This window comes from Cololabis saira, chromosome 10 (genome assembly GCF_033807715.1).
Source record: "Cololabis saira isolate AMF1-May2022 chromosome 10, fColSai1.1, whole genome shotgun sequence".
NCBI classification, from domain to species: Eukaryota; Metazoa; Chordata; class Actinopteri; order Beloniformes; family Belonidae; genus Cololabis; species Cololabis saira.
Window position 1 is genome coordinate 20,891,026 of NC_084596.1, and position 20,028 is coordinate 20,911,053.

Genomic DNA, 20,028 nt, shown 5'->3' on the forward strand with positions numbered 1-20,028 from the left:
TCTTTATAACAAAATAATTACGGGTATTTTATTTTGAAAAGCCTTCCCGGAAGCGCACTTTACGGCAGCTCTTTGCAGCTCAGCATCAACACAGATCTGTAACTACCGACGTGTTTCTGCTTCATCTGATGACACCGAGATATTCACATATTTAATCATCATTTGAAGAGGATGCAGGACAACACGCGGTACCTCAAACGGTGAGACAGCTGAGCTGGTGTTATTACATTTATTCACATTTCTGAGGGATTGGAAACGTTATTTAGGAAATATAATGTCTATTATATTATTATAACACACCTCGCCCCTCTCATTCATTCGGCTTCCGTGTAATCAGCCTGTCACACACATTTCTGTTGTTTAAGTCCCTTTATAAAAGATGCTTTAGTGTCTCTTCACACCGCTAGCCATCGCAACATCCGCACAGTTTTTTCATTTCCCAGCTTTATATCTACACTATTAAATAAACTAAAGTCTAATGTCTAATGTCTCACTCTTCTACCCAACACAGTGACATTTAAATGACTGGTTTCTACTCAGATCTGAGCTTTTATCCTCATGAATGAAGGCTGGTTGCTGCTAATGCAGCTAGCTACAGGGTGGGACCAGGGTGGATTTGGGATTTAAGAGTTTTATTCACATTTTATTTTACCAAATTATTGAAATCATGTCTTTAACCGTCTATTTTATGATTCAGCTGTGTCTGTATGGAGATGTTTGGCAGCTAGTCGGTGTAGCCATTGTTGCCTGGGCGTGTCTTCCTGTAACTCACATTACATTCAGGAAAATTAAATTATTTTCAATTATATTATTATTATAGTATTATAACGAACTGTTCGTTCGTTCGTTCGTTTTTATTTATTTGTATATATAATATATATTTGTATATATATGTATATATAAAAAAAACAAGAAAAAAAGATAAGAGAAACAAATACAGGTGGGCATTCCGCCACATAAAGAAAAAAAAAACACATCAAAAAACATATTTCAGTTACATGTTCGAAAAGGAGTGGGAGGAAGTATAAACCTATTTAATCCCACTCCCTTTACACAACTAAACATAAATTATATGCCTGTATTTACGTTTTATACTATACACTAATTTGTATAAATAAATAAATATCATTTTTACAAAATAACCTGTTTAATACCAAATGTAAACTCTATCATAAATATAATATAACTATGATATAAATATACTATGTGATATAAATATAACTGATATAAATATAATACGTATATCTATACAAACATACAAAGACAGAATGACTAAATAGCAAAACACACACAGCTGGTGATCTTTAAACACAGTCTTTATTTTTGTACCTCAAATAAACTATGTCTTTATATTAATTTTTAAATTGTTTTATGTTTGTACATTCTTTTAACTCCAAATTCAAATCATTCCACAGTTTGATTCCAAAAACTGATACACAAAACTGTTAATGTTAAAAATAAATAAATATAAAAATAAATAATTAAACTCATCCCATTTTATTGTTGAAATAACATTTTGGAGGTAAAATGAAATCACATAGGTTTTAGAGTAATGTGAACATTAAAAGTCTGACTATTGTGTGATCATCATCATCATCATCATCATCATCATCATCATCATCATTGTCGTCCCCAGCAAGGTGACGGTGGGCAGCCTGGACGTCCACCCCACAGAGAAGGCCCTGGTGGTCCACTACGAGGTGGAGGCCTTCGTCCAGGGAGAGGATCTGCTGTCTATTGTGGCCGAATGTAAAGAAGGACAAAAACTGTGAGTGCACTCCCAATTTTCCCCACATAACTTTGTCAGGTGGAGTTGGAGTCAGACTGGGACCTAAAACAACCACTGACAGCTGTATCCGTGTAAACTGGAGGGACATTTCAGTCACATGTTAAAATGATAAGAACTACTGATGCACTAGCTGGGCCAGCCCACCCATTTACTCAGTCACATGTGAGTGGGCAGGTCACCGATGACCAGTAGAAACCTCAAGAACCCATTGCTGCTCCTCCCCAAGTGCAGGACCAACAGACTGAGGAACTCCTTGGTCCCTCGTGCCATCAAACTGTTCAACTCCTCACTGGGGGGGGGGAGGGCCAAGAAGAACTGAAGAATAGAGGGACTTTGTCAGTCAGTGTACAATAACTGTGCAATAACCAGGACAGTGCAATAACTTTGTGCAGTATTACACAACCCTTTTCTATCCATATAATTCTTTTTATGGCACTGCACTTTTTATTTTTGTTTTTACCTTTTATTTCTATTTTTATCTTTATTTGTTATTTTTTATCTCTTTATCTTTATATGGGTTTTTGGCTTTTGGGGTGTTTGATTTTTAAATGACAGTGCTGTGTGTGTGAGATGGAGATGTCAATTTCCCCAAGGGAACCTCCCAAAGGGATTAACCGTTAAAGTCGTCTGAATTTGAATCTGAATCTGATCTCAGGAAGGAGCATCTGAGAGCCACTACTCAAGAGAACCACAATGGTCGCAGCTTAGATCAACAAGTTTGTTCTACAATAGCAATTAAAGTCTTTTACCAGCACTTGTACTTTGCTGCGTGTCATTTAGGATGTCTTTGGTTTATACCAGTCTGGCTGTGCTTATGTCACATGCTTCATTTTTCTAATTGCCTGTATGTTTACTCAGTGGTGTCCAGAAGCAGTTTCTTCTGCACCCGTTGGATCTGTCACTTAGTAATCAAAGTAGTGATGCACTGAATGTTCGGTAACCGAAATTGTTCGGCCGAAAATAGCAAAAAAACACTTTCGGTGTTGGAGGGAATAAGTGGGGAAAAAACGAACAATTAATAACTGCGTGTGATGGCGCAATCAAACAGCGAACAGCTGGAGTGAGGGGCGATCGGTGTTAAATGCAGCAAACATGTCAGCATGTCAGATCATTACTTGGATGTGGGAAAAAGCAGAGGACACAAGAAATGATCCAGGCTGAGTTGGATTTGGGAAAGCCGCTTTGTGATGGAGACGGTCGCGGGACGCACAGCAGAGAAAAGGGCCAGTACTACCGATGCGGTGATGATCCCTCACTGTCTGATATGATGAGATCCTCCAAGAAAATAACCCAGATTTGTACAATTATTATAGGAGATCAGCCCCATCGCTACCCGATTAACTGGATTTGAACGGGAGAAAATGAAAAAGGATTATGAGAAAAAATACAATAAGTACAGTAAGACAAATTGTGACTGGCGAGTATTTCACTGCACATTTATTTGATTTATGCAATGGTGAAAAAATTGGCAAAATAAATGAAAAACTGCAAAGAACCATTGTTCGGTATTATTCGGTATTCAGCCAAGTGTTTATTATTATTTTCGGTTTCGGCCACAAATTTTCATTTCGGTGCATCACTAAATCAAAGTAAATTCAGAGAAATCAAGCTTCTTCTTTGTAGCGAAGATGAAAATAATTGCGATGCGAATTGCGAATACTGATTGATTGATTGATTGAATTTATTTATTTAAAACAGGGACAATGCACAAAAAAAACATTAATCTTGTAAAACAAGAAGAGATGCTCTGAGCCAGGTTATAGCAAAAATTGCTAATTTCCGCCTGTAGTCCCTGGGCAGGTAAAGTGCTAAGCAGATACAATATTAAGATTAATTTAAATAAGACATAATAACCATAATATTTAAAAATTTGACAGAATGCACTAATAAATAAAAGCACGGAAACAAGAGCGCCAGATCATAAAGTGCACAATAGAGACCAACAGCACATACACTCTCTCTCACTCTCATCACACATTCAAACACATACACATACAATACAAAGATAACAATCATCCTCATCCTCAACCACACTCATAACCAGACGCATACACACACTCACATAATACTCAACAATGTGTGCAAACTTGCTTACTTAATAACCAGCGCTTTGACAAGCATGAGAATGTGTGAGGATTTGTACATAGAATAAGTTCTGTGGGAAGGACATTCCACTGACCCATGGCCACACAGGAAAAAGAAGAGCTGCCAAACTGAGTTCTACGTTGAGGAATACTACACTCACCCCTCGTAACAGATCTAGTTAGACGTACTGCGTTTTCAGAGCAGAGTGTCACAAACTTTTTCAGAGGGGGGGCATAAGCATTATGAATAATTTTGTGAAGTAGACAAATATTTGAGTGTATAATCAAGTTTTCAAAGCTCAAAATTTCATATTTGGCAAGTACATGGCAATGATGGTAGTGTCGTGGTTTTTTGGCATGGATCTTAAGACTACTTTTGTACAATAACTTTAGTGGTTTTGTAACTGTTTTACATGCCTGAGACCAGGATGTAACACAGTACAAAAAATGGGGCTTAATCATTGCATTTAAATATGTACTTGATGCCTTAAGGGTGAGAGAATTTCTTATGTATCTGAAATTAGCTAAATTATATTTCAACGTGTTACTCAGCTTTTTGACATGCCCTTTAAAACTAAGGGGTAAATCCACAAAGAACAGATTGCGCCCGCAAATAGCGCTGTGAATTGCGCTGCTTTAGCGCCCGCAATTTGCCCTGCTTTAAGGTCCTATTCACAAAAGACTTTGCTCTAATGATATACCGGAGCAAACACGCCCATAAAGTTTTGCGGCTGAGTGCAATTTGCACTTGTCTGAGTGAGCGGAGCTGTTTCCAGTGTTCTTCATATTTCAGCACACAGATTGGTCCATAATGAAAACTGCAGAAATAAAAAATAAAGTCGAGCCACAGTGCCACTGAATTTCACTGAGATCTGAGATCGAGATGTTGTGGATGAGGTGGAGGACAGGAAAACGACATTATTTGGTGGTCACAGTAAAAGTAGAAAAATAAATAATATAAAATAAAGCGAGTGAGTAGCAGAACGCCGTTGCTGCGCGGAACGCCGTGAGTGCCCCGGCGCAACAGGGGGGGGGCATGTCCCCCCGTCTTTTCAAAATCATGTTTTTGTCCCCCCCACTTTTTACAGTTTAAAAACTAACGGTAGGATCAGCCATTAACTGCAAATCACACCCTGTGAGAAGGGCCCGGCAGACCCGCTTCACCCCCCGCTCCCCCTCCTTCTCTCCCGTCTCCCCTCAGAGCTGCTCAGGGCGGGTTTATGGTTCTGCGTCACCAACGCAGAACCTACGGCGTAGGTGCGCGTCGCCGTGTACCCTACGCCGTAGGCTCTGCGTTGGTGACGCGGAACCATAATTTAAGCTTACACCCGCACGTAAAGGTTTCACGCGCGCGTAAAACTCATTATATATATAAAAAAATCTGTGTCCCTTTAGGGAAGAAATGAGGGGCTCCGTGGAGCCCCTAAACGCTCTATGAAGCCCCTCATTTGTTCTGTCCTAAAGCAGTGGAGGAGGTTCCCGGCGTGTCACCGCAGGTGCAGCAGCAGCAGCAGAGTCCTGACTGACGCTTCAAACACAGAGGGACACGATCAGCGCTATTTTTATTATAAGTCTGATATATATTGTGATATGTGATAAATCCTGACAAAAGGATTGCGCGGCTTTTGCGGCCGCTAAACCAGTGCAAATGAGACAAAAAGAGAGCGTCTAATTAAAGCACCCGCAAAGGGCGAATTGCTCCACAAACTGCGCTGCCAAGCAAATAGTGGCAGTCTGCGCCGGTGCCATTTGCATGCATGCAAATTAGGTAATATTCATACATTCGGCGCAAAATCGCCCCCTTTCTATGCAAATAAGCCTCATTGCAAAAAGCGCCTAATTCAGAAAGGCCAGAGCTATTTGCCACACGCAAAAATAGTGGAGCAAATACCGTGTTTCAGAAGCGTGTATTAACTGCGCGCAAACTCCTCACTCCCCGTCTGTCTCTGTTTCTCTCTCTCTCTCCAATGTCATTCAAGCCTGTGTGATACTGAATGATATTAAGGGTGAAATCTACATTCAGACATGACTGTAGACAGTCAGATCAAGTGGGGTTGTGGACTTATCGGATTTAAAAATAAAAGTAACAGGACGGAGTTCAGGATTCATCCATACATAAGGGGCTGCTTTATTACAAACAATTCCACCGTATAAACATATAAATCTAGAATGTGTGTGTTTAACAGCTGACCTGTAGGTGTGTGTAGCAAAACAAAAAGAACATGAATTACCATTAGATCCTGATCTGATCCCGATCCGGTGTTAATGAAGTTACTGGTGCTGTGCCTTGTGCGTAAATGCGCACAGCCTCTTAACATTTGATATTTCATTAGCTTATGTCATACAACTGAGGTCTTTATGTGTGTGTGGAGATGATGGCTATGTTCTACCACACGATGGTGGCCAGTGCACTCTTTTTTTTAAACCTTATATGTTTATTTTAATATTATGAATGTGCTTTTATTGTCTGAATGGAAGTGTGGTTGATTTTTATGTTTATGTTTTGATGAGCTGCTGGACGATTGAATTTCCCTTTGGGGATGAATAAAGTTCTATCTATCTATCCAGCTACATGCGAAATACTAGAGAAGTACAAATACGTGAAAGTTGAGGCTGTTGTGCTCTCTGAAGTTTTCATTAGGGACCAATCTGTGTGCTGAATTACGGAGAACACTGGAAACAGCTCCGCTCACCTACTCAGAAAAGGGCAAATTGCACTCAGGTGCAGAGATTTATGGGCGTGTTTGCGCCGGTATATCATTAGAGCAAAATCTTTTGTGAATAGGACCTTAAAGCGGGGCAAATTGCGGGCGCAAATGCAGCGCAATTCACAGCACTATTTGCGGGCGCAATCTGATCTTTGTGGATTTACGTGCGAAGAGCCCCGCTCCCCCTCCTCCCTCCTCCCTCAGTGCTGTTCAAGGCTGATTTATGGTTCCGCGTTAAATCGACGCAGAGCAACGCGCACCGTACAGTGCGCGTCGCCGCATCTTTCAGGCCCCTTTTGTGCGCAAGCAAGCTTTATAGATGAGGTCCCAGATCAGGATCTGACGGTAATTCATGTTCTGTGTTTTGCTACACACACCTACAGGTCAGCTGTTAAACACACACATTCTAGATTTATATGTTTAAATACGGTGGAATTGTTTGTAATAAAGCAGCCCCAATTATGTATGGATGAATCCTGAACTCCGTCCTGTTATTTTTATTTTTAAATCCGATAAGTCCACAACCCCACTTGATCTGATTGTCTACAGTCATGTCTGAATGTAGATTTCACCCTTAATATCATTCAGTATCACACAGGCTTGAATCACATTGAAGAGAGAGAGAAAAAGAGCTGCAGGGGGAGTGAAGAGTGATTTTGCGCGCAGTTAATACACGCTTGAAAGACGGTATTTGCTCCACTATTTTTGCGTGTGGTAAATAGCGCTGGCCTTTCTGAATTAGGCGTTTTTTGCAATGAGGCTTATTTGCATAGAAAGGGGGCAATTTTGAGCCGAATTTATGAATATTACCTCATTTGCATGCATGCAAATGGCACCGGCGCAGACTGCCACTATTTGCTTGGCAGCGCAGTTTGTGGAGCAATTCGCCCTTTGCGGGTGCTTTGTGAATTAGACGCTCTCTTTTTGTCTCATTTGCACCGGTTTAGCGGCCGCAAAAGCCGCGCAATCCTTTTGTGGATTTGGCCCTAAGTGTTGAATCCAACATTACCCCCAGGTATTTAAATTGTTCTACGTGTTTTATTTTTTGCCCATTTACTACAATATCAGGGTAACTTTTAAGTTTACGCCTATTTGTAAAGAACATGGTCACAGTTTTTTCCACATTTAACGTGAGGCATGAGTTGTATAACCAATCACTAACCTTGTTCATTGCCTTTGTTAATTTCACAGCCACCTCTGTTACATTTTTCCCATGAGTATACAATACAGTATCATCGGCATACATTATAGTGTTAACATCCTGACAGACAGAAGGCAAGTCATTAATGTATAAACAAAACAGCAGCGGCCCTAAAATTGACCCTTGTGGGACTCCCAGTGTGGATGCTAGAAATGGAGATAGTATACCATTCACTCGTACACACTGGTGTCGACCACTTAGGTAAGATTTCACCCAGTTATGTACATTGATAGACAATTCATAATTTTTTAATTTATGTAACAGCACATCGTGATTTACTGTATCAAAGGCCTTGCGTAGATCAAGGAAGACTGCTCCCACCACTCCTCCCTGATCTAGGCTGATTTTAATTTCCTCAAGGAAGTAGCAGCAAGCAGATTCAGTAGAATGTTTCTTTCTGAAACCAAACTGCATTGGATGTAAAAAGGACCTAGAATCCAGATGTGCAGCTAGTTGCTCTGCTACGACCTTTTCAATGACCTTTGAGATGGCTGAGAGTATGCTGATAGGTCGGTAATTACTGACCACCTGTGTATCACCAGATTTGTGCACAGGGGTAACTATGGCAGGTTTAAGCACACTAGGAAAAATGCTCTCATCAATAGATTTATTAATAATCATAACTAAAGGTGGCATAATGGCCTTATGTTGTTTTAAAAATACTGTATCAAGACCATGTATATCTTTGGCTTTACTATTTGCCAGGGTTGAGATAATTTTTTCAACCTTCGCCACATCAATAGGAGATAGCTTGAAGGCCAAGTCATCACAGACCAAGGACTGTGGGAGTTGGACTTTTGGAAAGGTCCCACTCAGTTCTTGTACTGAATTTATAAAATAATCATTAAAACATTTACCAACAACATGGTCATCATTCTGGATACAACCATTTATCTTAAGCTTAAAACTTCTATTAGTAGATTTTTCCTTTCCAAGTAACTTGTCTATACTCTTCCATAATTTCTTACAGTTTCCTTTTGCATCACTAATAATATCAAGGAAAAAATTTGCTCGAGCCTTTCTAAGTTGTTGTGTGACTTTATTTCTGAGACCTTTAAAAATCAGGTGATCAGTACTCAGTTTTGATTTCAAGAACTTTTTGAGTGAAGCATCTCTTTTTTTCATTAACTCCCAGAGATTACTATTAAACCAGGGTAGATTTCGTTTTGTATTAGTTTTTTTGCCCCTGATTTTTGTGTATTTCAGAAGAATATCTTTAACAGTTGACATAAAATCAGTACAAGCTTCCTCACAGGACATATTACTAATGGTGTCATTCCAATTTAATTGTTTTATTTCATCATGATGCACTAGTTTAGCCACAAACTAGTGCATCAGCCACAAACAACAACTGGGTACTGCAGCCTGTAGATCTGTTGTTTTTTGTGTTAAAGCTGAAACAGTGTGTCTCATGTATCTGACACCTCTCACCGTTCTTTCTTTTCCCTCTTCAGTATCCGAGTGAAAAGCCTCTCTCCAGCTACAGATGTGGCAGCTTTGGCAAAGAAAGTGTTGGAAGAGTGTAAACTCATCCCAGCTTCCCGTTTGCCCCAGGTGGAACAGCTCCTCTACTATCTGCAGAACAGGGAATCATCTCCCGTGGAGGGCAAAGGTGAGACAAATCTAAACTCTTTTCTCATTTCTGTGGAGATGACGTCTTTTTGTACCTATCAGTACACCAAAATGTGACTTTATGGAACAAAATCTCCACGGAACAAAGTGTAGTTTCATGTTCAGGATGAAAAAATGTATATATTTTTTTGTATTTGTTTTTTTTCACCAGCGGAAAAGAAAGAGAAAAGAACAGCAGTGAAAGACCTGACCCCATTTGAAGGGATGGAGGTAATAACTTTCTACCTTTAGTCAGATCCCAGACTAAATTCAACGTTTCTGTTTCATCCTTCAACAATGTTCCAAATGGAAATGTGTCATGATCTTCAGAAGCCCAGCAGCACATGATCAAATGTATCGCTGCTATAATCCAGTTCAAATATTCCCTTTAACTAATCCATGACTTGAAATCCATGAAAAACATCCAGTCCACCTCCTGTATTTTTCAGTAACAGTTTGTGTATTTCTTTGTTTATTTAGTTAAATGAGGAAGCTAAGATAACCAAAGTGGACGAGTATGTTGAGCTGCTGTATGAAGGCATCCCAGAGAAGATCCGAGGTGCTGCTCTCATTCTGCAACTTTCCCGCAACCCTGATAACCTGGAGGAACTCCTGCACAACGGTACGGTTTCATCCTACCTGCTGATGCAGAATGTCAACAAAAATAAAACACATTTTTAAATCATCTGGGGGTCAAAACTCTTAGAGATGCATATGTTTGTCTCCCAGAAAAATATAATACTAAGATAAAGACCTTTCTCTTAACATATCCGGGAATTTGACCACATATTCCCTGACAGCTGACGTTTCTCTGACTGCGTTTGTGAGCTGGTCACAGATACAACTCTTTATTGTCTGAAAGTCTTGGGGCCTGTTTGAGAAAGTGACTTTCGTGCAAACTCTTGACCTCGACAAAGAAGGTTAACCCAAGCCTGTTTAAGAAACTGTCTGTTACCATAGTAACTTATTCTATGAACGTAACCTGGTCAAGAGCAGGTTTTGTCCCTCTGTTTTTTCCTCTTCATGAAAATGAAAGAGATTTTATTTAATCAGACAATTAATCTTATAATGCACATTTTTACAGATGCCTGTAACTGACGTGTTGTAGTATTGATAAACTGGCTGCGCTGGTTAGAATGAAGCTGCAAATAATTTTTTGTTTGGCAAATCCCCAGATTTTTCTTTTTTTTAAGTATTACCTTTTTTTGGTAATTGCATATGTTGATGATCCATGCAACACAAATATCATTCATTGAGGTTATTAAATACGTCCTGAAAAAGAAAGAAAGAAAAAGCTTATGGGAAACTCATTTCAGGCTTTGTCAAGTTACAATTCTAACTCAGAACCTCCACTCTGAAATTAAACTCAGGTCCAAAACATATGATTGCAAATCCGAGAGCCTTTATTAATACGGCTTGATCACTCAGTTGGACGTTGGCAAGCAAACTGTGAATATGTAGTATTTCAAGAACAGCTGCAGCTCCTGCAGATAACAAAACATTCACATTGACCACATGTCATGAATGTAAATCTGATTTAGTAAAGTTCTCTCTTTGAATTATTTGTCTTTCTCCTTCTTTTTATCTAAATTTTTTAACCTTCACAGCAGTTGTCATTGCCTTTCTGCACTTGCCACCACCATTCCTGCTCTCTCCCTCCATCTGTCTGTATAGATGCCTCTGTTGGATCTGCCAACATCCTGACCTACATCCGCCCTCTGAGCAGCTCAGTCTCTGCTGTCTACACCTGTTTACTCGTCTCTGTTGTCCATCAACTAACCACGTGTCAGCAGGAGAACTAAGACTTCTATGTACATTATACTAACGGATAATTAATTCTAATATATCTGGTCTTTTGTACCTTTGAGAATATATCTGGGCCTCTCTTCTCTCTGTTCTTCATCCTCTCTTTCTGGTCTCCCTTTTCCTGCTCTACCCGGCTGGGTTTTGGCAGGAGGGTCTGCCCTTATGAGCCAGGTCCTGCTCATGAGTGAAGAAACCTGCCACTGTTTGGCTTAAGGGTTTTCTCCCACTAGGGGACTTTTTACCTGCCATGGTTTATGTAATAATTGTTCAGGGGTCACGTTCTGGGTTTCTGAAAAGCGCCTAGAAAGTCATACCTCAGGATTTTGACATCGGCTTGGTGCCGCAATTTTTATGAAATTCCATTTTCAACCTTCTGCATTTATACTGCTGCACATCATGTAACATGAAAACTGTCTTTTCGTGTTTAGAAGCAGCTCTCGGGGCTCTCGCCAGAGTACTGAGAGAAGACTGGAAGCAGAGTGTTGAGCTAGCCACCATCATCATTTACATCTTCTTCTGCTTCTCCAGGTAACTCACCAACACATGCACAGACAGTTGCATCCATTTTCTTTTGGATGTCTAATGGCTTTGCTTCATCTCTTCTGCCAGTTTCTCTCAGTTTCACGCCGTGGTTCGCCATTATAAAGTAGGAGCCCTGTGCATGAATGTCGTGGAACATGAGCTGAAGAAGCATGACGTGTGGTGTGAGGAGCTACGCAAGAAAACTAAGGCTAATATCCTTTGCTGCTGTTGTTCAGTTGTCACATTTCATTTGTTTTCCTTTTAATATCCTTTGCTTATCTGACTGAAGCAAAACATTTTCCTCAACACTCTTTTGTGTGTACGTGAGTCGGCACCAGAGAATGGCTCCCTAAGAAGAGGTCAGGACAAAGCTTTGAGGAAATACCAAGACCTGCTGACTAAACAGGAGCAGCTGCTCAGAGGTATGCAACCTGGTATTTACCTTTTCTTTACTTCTTCCACTGGTGCTGGATTAGTGTTGGTTTAGCCAGATTTATATCTGGCCTTCAAGATATCCATTTAACGTGCACGTGTCCCTCGTGCTCCCAAAATATTTGGGCCACACAGGCTTCGTGTTTGGGACCCATAGCACTGAATCCGTTGGTGTCCCGTATCATTTGCCCATTTCAAGCCCCCTCTATCTTAATCCAGATGGGTCCCACATGGACATGCTGGCTGGTTACCATTAATTTAGTTGGGTTGAATTTTCTCCACCAACATTTGAGCAAATATGTTTACATTATCTGTGAGAAAAAGGTGTGTGTTTCCTGTATTTGCCAACAAATCTTCAAAATGACCACTTAAGGCATGCTGGAATTTGATTGGTTTAGCGAAATCATGCTTTGGGATGTTGGGATGTGGTGGATGCTGGTTCAAGGACGCATGGTGACATAAAGAGAAAAGCTTTTTTGTGTCTCTTCTGTTGCTCTGGCAGGTCCAACTTGTCTACTGTTTTATCTTCTAAATGGTAAAAAAGTAGTTAATGTCCCAGCAAACTCTGGTTCTGGTCATCTGTAGGTTTGTAGCCGGACTACTAGATTTAGAAATGAAATGAGATGATGTAGGTTATTCTCAAAAATATTTCTATATATGAACCATGTTGTACGCAGGAAACACACAACCTGCTGAAGAAGGGTGAAAGATAGATGATGATGAATTGATAGTAAGTGGAATAGTTTGGATATAGATTGGATACAACGGGGTGGAACGATTGTTCCTGACTAAACCTACATCCTCACCTACTTCTGAGATATTTCACCCCTTTATCATTATTTTGTGTATTAGATTTAATGGTGGGGGAAAACAAAGAAGGTTTTAACGTGCGGCGTGGGATATGTCTCCTTTACTTCTGTTCCTGCTGGCAGTGTCTCTCTACCTGTTGCTGAATCTTGCTGAGGACACGAGGACCGAGCTGAAGATGAGGAATAAAAATATCGTTGGTTTACTGGTGAAAGTTCTTGAACGAGACGACGAGGAGCTGCTTGTTCTGGTGGTGACGTTCCTCAAAAAACTGTCAATCTTCCTGGAGAATAAAAATGACATGGTGAGTGGAGAAACGGAGACGATGAATTAAACAAATGGCAAACTAATTTGGAAATTAATCAACTGCTCAAAGTCAAGACGTCTAAATTGGCGATTACAGCTTATTTGAGTAAAGGGACTTAGCAACATGTACAGTAGCAGAGTGTGAGGGGAGCGTGTCAAAAAGTCTGGACCAGTTCTGGTTTTAGTTAGTGAAATCCTAATGATGATGTCTCATATCTCTGTGACATCCATGACATCTCAATGTCATGGAATTAAACTAAAACATTTGATTTTAATCGACCTGACCTTTAATCTGCTTATGTCCTCTCCAATTGAACTTTGCTAATTGTAAGATGACATCACAGTAAACAAGTGTTCATTTGTGTAGTTTGTACATTTGTAAAAGCATCGTGTTCATTGAAATCCTTAATGTCTCTTTTTTTATTTCCTCCTTCTCAATAATTGTCCTGAGTTCATCCAAACTCATCTGAGCTTGAGTTATGTTACTCAGATATACTCGTGTATCTGCCCTGCAGACTGAACTGGATACGGTGGAGCGGTTGGCGCGTCTCGTTCCCTGCGAACACGAAGATTTATTAAACATGACTCTGCGCCTGCTGCTCAACCTCTCCTTCGACTCGGGACTCAGGGCCAAGATGGTGGAAGTTGGTCTGCTACCGAAACTGACGACTTTGTTGGGTAACGATGCCTCCTAACACGGCAGCGTGCAGCACATGACACCCCATTAGCAGAACGGCAGACAAAATGAATGACTGTTTCAGTTTATCCAGAACAGTACTCTCAGTGTTGATTCGTGTTGCTAAACTCCTGTGACCAGTGAATGTCTGTGAACATCTTTGTGTTTGTGTGTCTGCTGCCGTGCAGGTGACGAGAGGAACCGTCTATCGGCCATTCGCATCCTGTACCACATCAGCATGGACGACCACTTCAGGGGCATGTTTGTCTACACGGACTGCATTCCTCAGGTACGTTAAGTCTTGGCTCATCCCGTTTATTGATTTTTCTTTTCTTCCTAAACGTCTGACCTGCTGATTACTAAGAACTATAGCTGACCACATGTAAAGTAAATTCTTTACATTTTTGTAAAAAACTATTATTTGTCTATTTACATTTTTTCAGGTTTCAGCAGGTTAAGGAGGTTTAAATTTGTCACATGAAATCCAACTAATTCAGATTTCAGAATAAAAGCTTTTTTTGTGTGTGTGTGGACTCCCACATTTAAAAAAAAAAAAAAAACATTTATATTTTTGCACCAGATGACATGATCTGTTCAATCACACTACTCTTACTACTCTCACACTACACATTACTCTTACCATTGCTGGTATTTATTATAAATATATGTTAACGGTTTATTATAAATATAAGTTAACGGTTAACTATAAATATTACTATATACATTGTTCCTGGATTTGCACGCATTGTGGCCATGAAATGCATCTGCATTTCGTTTATAATTTCATATAGGTCTTTTTTTTCATTTTTTTTGGTTCAAATGTTGAGACAGGAGGAAGCCTTAAAAAAAAAATCTGTCAAGTTGTTAATGAGAAACAGGGGTGGGATTAAATACGTTTTCTTCTTCCCACTCCCTTTCGAGTGTTGACGAATTAATTTGTATTTTGAACCTACACCTGATAAACCTGATAAAAGGTATTTGTTTAATTTTATGTTGCACGCAGGTCATTTATGTTATGTTCATTGCTCGAAATAAATATGAATTGATTGATTGATTGATTGAATTGACACTGAAACTGTTTCTACGTTTGAATGCAGTTGATGCAGATGATTTATAAGAACAGTGAGGAGGACATGGAAGCTGAGATCATCTCCATCTGCATCAATCTGGCTGCAAACAAGAGGAACGCGAAGCTCATGTGTGAAGGTGTTTCAATTTTTCACTAACTATTAAAGCAAAGCAGGAACACTCTTGTCTGAGCTGTTTGTACCTGTTTGAACTTGACACTATTTCACTTTTATTGATCCTTTGTAGGAAATGGACTGAAGATGCTCATGAAGAGAGCTTTGAAGACCAGAGACTGTCTCCTCATGAAGATGATCAGAAACATTTCACAGCATGATGGACCAACCAAACCGCTGTTCATTGTGAGTTATCAAAACTAGGGTTTTAACTTACAGTGAATGTGATTATTCTGTTTTTGACAGTCATTTTTGTTGTTTTTTGATGCATCTTCTCCCCTCCTGTATTAATCAGGACTATGTGGGTGATCTGGCAGCAGAAATCAATACTGACGAGAAGGAGGAATGGGTTCTGGAGTGTTTGGGTACGCTCGCCAACCTCACCATCCCTGACCTGGACTGGGAGCTGGTGCTGAAGGAGTATAATCTGGTTCCCTACCTCAAAGACAGACTCAAACCAGGTACGGACTGGTCAGAGGAGCTGCCTTAAGAGGGGAGGAGGAGGAAAGGGGATCTGAGCCAGCTCATCTTTGATTCAGGGGGTTATATTAAAGTTAAAACTAAAAGTCTACAATTTAAACTAGCCCTTTAAAGCCTGTCATACGAAAGGATCCACAGAAAGTCTTTTTTGTTTTGTTTTTTTAAGTGATTTTTAATGCATATAAAAAAAAAACCCAATTTTGTGTTTTAACAATTTGTCAATAGTATTTTTTGTATCATTTTACTACCTTAGGTATTTCATTTATTTTTCCTTTATTTGTTTATTTTAATCTTTTCTTTCTTTATTACGGGTTGGTGCAAAGTCTGAGAAATGATGCTAACAAAATATGACCCATACAGCATTTTAGGGTTAATTTAGGAGGTTTTACATTAATACAGCATTTACAGTTTAGGAATTACAGCCATTTAAAAGAAGCTAAAAAGTATTTGGACAATTGATTGAAGCAACAACATCAGAAGTCACAAATACTCAGGAGACAGTAGGTGTATCTTTGTTTAAATCTACAAATACTACACCTTCTGGGCAAATAAGAGAAATGAAATTGAATCAGACTGATGGAAAAAGAGGTTAGGAGTAGGAAATGAACAACGCTGGATTCCACAAACAAGCAACAGCTGAAGGAGGCTGCAGTGAAGGTGTGGAAGGGCTCTTTACGATCTTCATGGGCTCCAGACTCCAGTCAGTAATTAACTGCAAATGATTCTCATCAAAATATTGAAAATTATGTTTGTGTTTACATTTATGTCACTTTATCCAAATTCCTTGAGCCCCTGAAAATGGAGGCACTAATGTGAGATACGTTACATAAAATTACTATATTACACAAACAAAAACAACATAAAACATCAACAAAAAGGTCAACAATAAAAAAAAAAAGCATTTTGATTTGTCTAGGCAATAACTTTTATTTATGGTTTAAAGGCGTAACACTGTCACACCCCTAAGGAAATAAATAAATCATTGAATGTATCCGGGACTGGTTGTCCACTGCCGGTTTCATGACGTCAGTGTTCTGCGTGTATTTCAGGCTCAGCGGAGGACGACCTCATCCTGGAGGTCGTCATACTGATGGGAACCGTTTCCATGGATGACGCCTGTGCTGCCATGTTGGCTAAGTCTGGCATCATCCCAGCCCTGATCGAGCTGTTGAACGGTAACACACCGGTCCTCTATGTTGTCATTCCATATATATCCTCTGAGAGTTTCCCTTTGAATTACAACATCTACTGTTGTGTGTGGGTTTGTTTTTTTTCCCATGTAGCCCGGCAGGAGGACGATGAGTTTGTGTGCCAGATTGTCTACGTCTTCTATCAGATGGTGTTTCACCAAGCTACTCGAGACGTCATCATCAAAGACACTCGTATCCTTCCCAGAGTTATCTCGCTGACCCCGACTCATTTGATTAGGAGTTTTTTTATTTCGGTCCGTTTGGATACAACATAATACAACATAAAAAAGGTCCAATATATTAAATGGCACCGAAAAGGTATAGGCTGAAGCCAAGGCTTACTATGCCTACCCTTTTATGAACCTCGACTCAGGAGGGTTTATACAAAACAAAACTAATAATTTGGGTTCAAACATTGAAAAAGAATGGATATATTGGACAAGTAACAGAGGTATCTAGACAAGAAGCAAAGACAAAAAAACAAAGATGAAAACAAAACAAAAAACATACTATAAATTGCAAGGAGTGATAAATTAAGTGGTTCTTGGCAAGAGACTGTACAGCGCGGAAAGCAGAGGTTAAGAGTAGGGTGTGTAAAAAATTTTTTTTTTTAACATACCAAGCGGCTTACAGGGCACCTGCTATGATGTGGTGCTGCTTCACCAACTCCTCGGCTAAACGGCCGCGGAGAGCGGTCATGCAAACACTTGCTTCAATTTGCTACTATCATGGTATTTTTTATAATATTATCATATCAATGTTTTATATTTATTTAATGTTTTATTTTTGAACTTCTTTTTGAATTTGGTTACAGTAGTGCATAGTTTTAGTTCATTTTCTAAACGTAAACCTATTTAAACGTGTATTTCAACAAACATAGCAACCGACGGTAGTCTTTCCTTAACCGTCCACGCAGAGGCTCCAGCTTACTTGATAGATCTGATGCACGACAAGAACACCGAGATCAGTAAAGTGTGTGACAACACTCTTGACATTATCGCTGTAAGTAACCTGCATACATAAGAGGTTGAATCTTCAAAAAGCTAAAATACCACAACAGAAATGTTTCTTCTTTAATTCCCCAAATTCCTTTTTTTTTTTTCTCTTCTTCATTTCCAGGAGTACGATGAGGAGTGGGGGAGGAAAATTCAGTCTGAGAAATTCCGTTTCCACAACAATCAATGGTTGGAGATGGTTGAGAGTCGCCAAGCTGATGATCCCGAACCGTATCTTTATGACAACGACAATGACAGGACCGATCTGTTCTACAGCGCAGGTAACGTAGCGTAACGTGGTGAATATATTAAAATTTTAAATTATGAATACATAATTTTTCTATCTTGTAGTAGGCATATTTCATTTGAAAATTGAGGACAAGCACAACCAGCGTGTTTTTATTATTTCCTCTGAATCAGTCAAGCTCCTTTCACAGTTTATTTTCTCACATCAATGCGTCCGTAGATGGGATTACTCCAGCAGATGGCTCTGTCAGTCCAGACTTCTTCTCTCAGCTGCAGCCTCAGAATGGAGACTTCCACCTTACCGGGTGAGTTTACACGCTTCAGAAACAAACCCGCATAACTTATTCATTTTTCCAACATCAACCATCACAAATCAATTCTGTCAGTTTCGTCAGGCATTAACTTTGGTTCATTATTTATTGGTTAGTTTCAGTCTTTTGAATTATTCTTACCCCTCTGAGTAGGCCAAGTATTTCCCAGTATTTTTTCCCATGTGGCAAAACTAACACGTTCTGTCATTTTTGTCTGGCTTTCTGCATCAGAGATATGAATGATGTCTTCGACCAGACCTCTTCATCACCGGGACGACCAGCGACTGCCTACGGCTTTAGACCTGATGAGCAACCTTTCTATCAGTAAACTTGGAGACAAACGTCTGATCTGCTTTCAGCAGCAGACGCTATCTTCCTAAATTCCTGCATGATACATTTTTTTTCTCAGTTCCCTGAACTTATTGCCATAACAGATTTTTGCTGTGGTTACTTAGACAGTGGTCGTGCAGGAAAAAACCCTCAAATCTTCTTGACACATTCTGCATTTTTCGCTTAGATTTGATGTGGAAAGACTGATTTTTTTTAATTTTTTTTTGTAGTCCCAACAAGACCACTGCTACCTTACCATCCATCATACTCATGTCTTCCTTTGTTTTCACAGTTTTTTTCATTCGTACATGTTAAAGGTAGCACAAAACTATACCTTCAACCCTCCCAGAGTAACAGCGGTGTAGAAAGTGATGTTGCACCAGGACATAGCCGTGACCAGTCAGTGCTCAATAAACAGATGTGCACAAATATGTTGACACTCTTCCATTAAAAATAAAAGTTTTTTTTTTGTTTTTATGATTCTGTTGGAGCACAATTCAAAAGCAATGTCTAATTTTCCGTATTCAGTGTTCAGTAAATTAATATTTATTATTACTTTTGTCAGTTTTATGTTATTTCAGAGACCATTGCAGGCTTTACTTCCTTTCTTTTTTTTAACTAAATGTCCGATTGTTTACGTTACAGTACCCACATAAGTATTATGTTTGCTCAGTAAGAAAAATAAAAAATAACCACTCAATTCCCAATAAGTTGGAACGCTGTATAAAGTGTAAATAAAAGCGAATGTAGTCCTTCTGCCTGTAGAGGAGGCGGGACATCTGTGGCCACTACACTGATCTGCCTGCACATCCCTGATCATGCTTCTTTCTCATTCAGCGACAGTAACGCAGCGACCACAGCAAAGGATCATGCAGTCATTAAACTGTTTCTTGCAGACACCATCAGCTGTTGTAACAACTCCACCAACCTGTTTTAGGACCAAGATATTGTTCCATTAACAAGGCTGCACCTTTCCCCACGGGGTCCGGATGCAAAACGTTGGTAGTCTGGTAATATTTTGCACATATTGTTTGAATTCAATGCATGATTAAGTTTGTATGATAAGTGAATGTCAATCTATGTATACTACTGTGTTGTAGTTTTTTTTAAATTGTTATTGTTGCTGCTTTCATTGTTTCTTAAGAAGACACTGTAAATAGAAGTAAGTTGTGCACCGGAGGCGCTTGCCGCCGTTCTTACTGTCATTCATCTTCAGATTCTTAAATAAAAGAAAAATCCAACATTGCTGGTCTGCCGAATTCAAGTGTGTGCTAACACAATGCCAAGAAGGAG

The 20,028-nt window shown here is 39.6% G+C and overlaps 1 protein-coding gene across 1 annotated transcript; it reads left to right on the top strand.

The window, feature by feature from the left end:
- Positions 1–67: 67 nt before the first annotated feature.
- LOC133452578 (kinesin-associated protein 3-like) lies at positions 68–19,979 on the top strand. Its single transcript, XM_061731983.1, has 20 exons — positions 68–200; positions 1,637–1,768; positions 9,237–9,394; positions 9,566–9,624; positions 9,874–10,015; positions 11,628–11,727; positions 11,809–11,933; positions 12,045–12,143; positions 13,086–13,264; positions 13,782–13,944; positions 14,131–14,231; positions 15,040–15,148; positions 15,257–15,369; positions 15,479–15,644; positions 16,713–16,838; positions 16,947–17,045; positions 17,770–17,855; positions 17,973–18,129; positions 18,315–18,399; positions 18,637–19,979. The coding sequence occupies exons 1-20, from the start codon at positions 172–174 to the stop codon at positions 18,731–18,733; spliced, it is 2,325 nt and encodes a 774-aa protein (XP_061587967.1). The 5' UTR covers positions 68–171; the 3' UTR covers positions 18,734–19,979.
- The last annotated feature ends 49 nt before the right edge of the window (positions 19,980–20,028 follow it).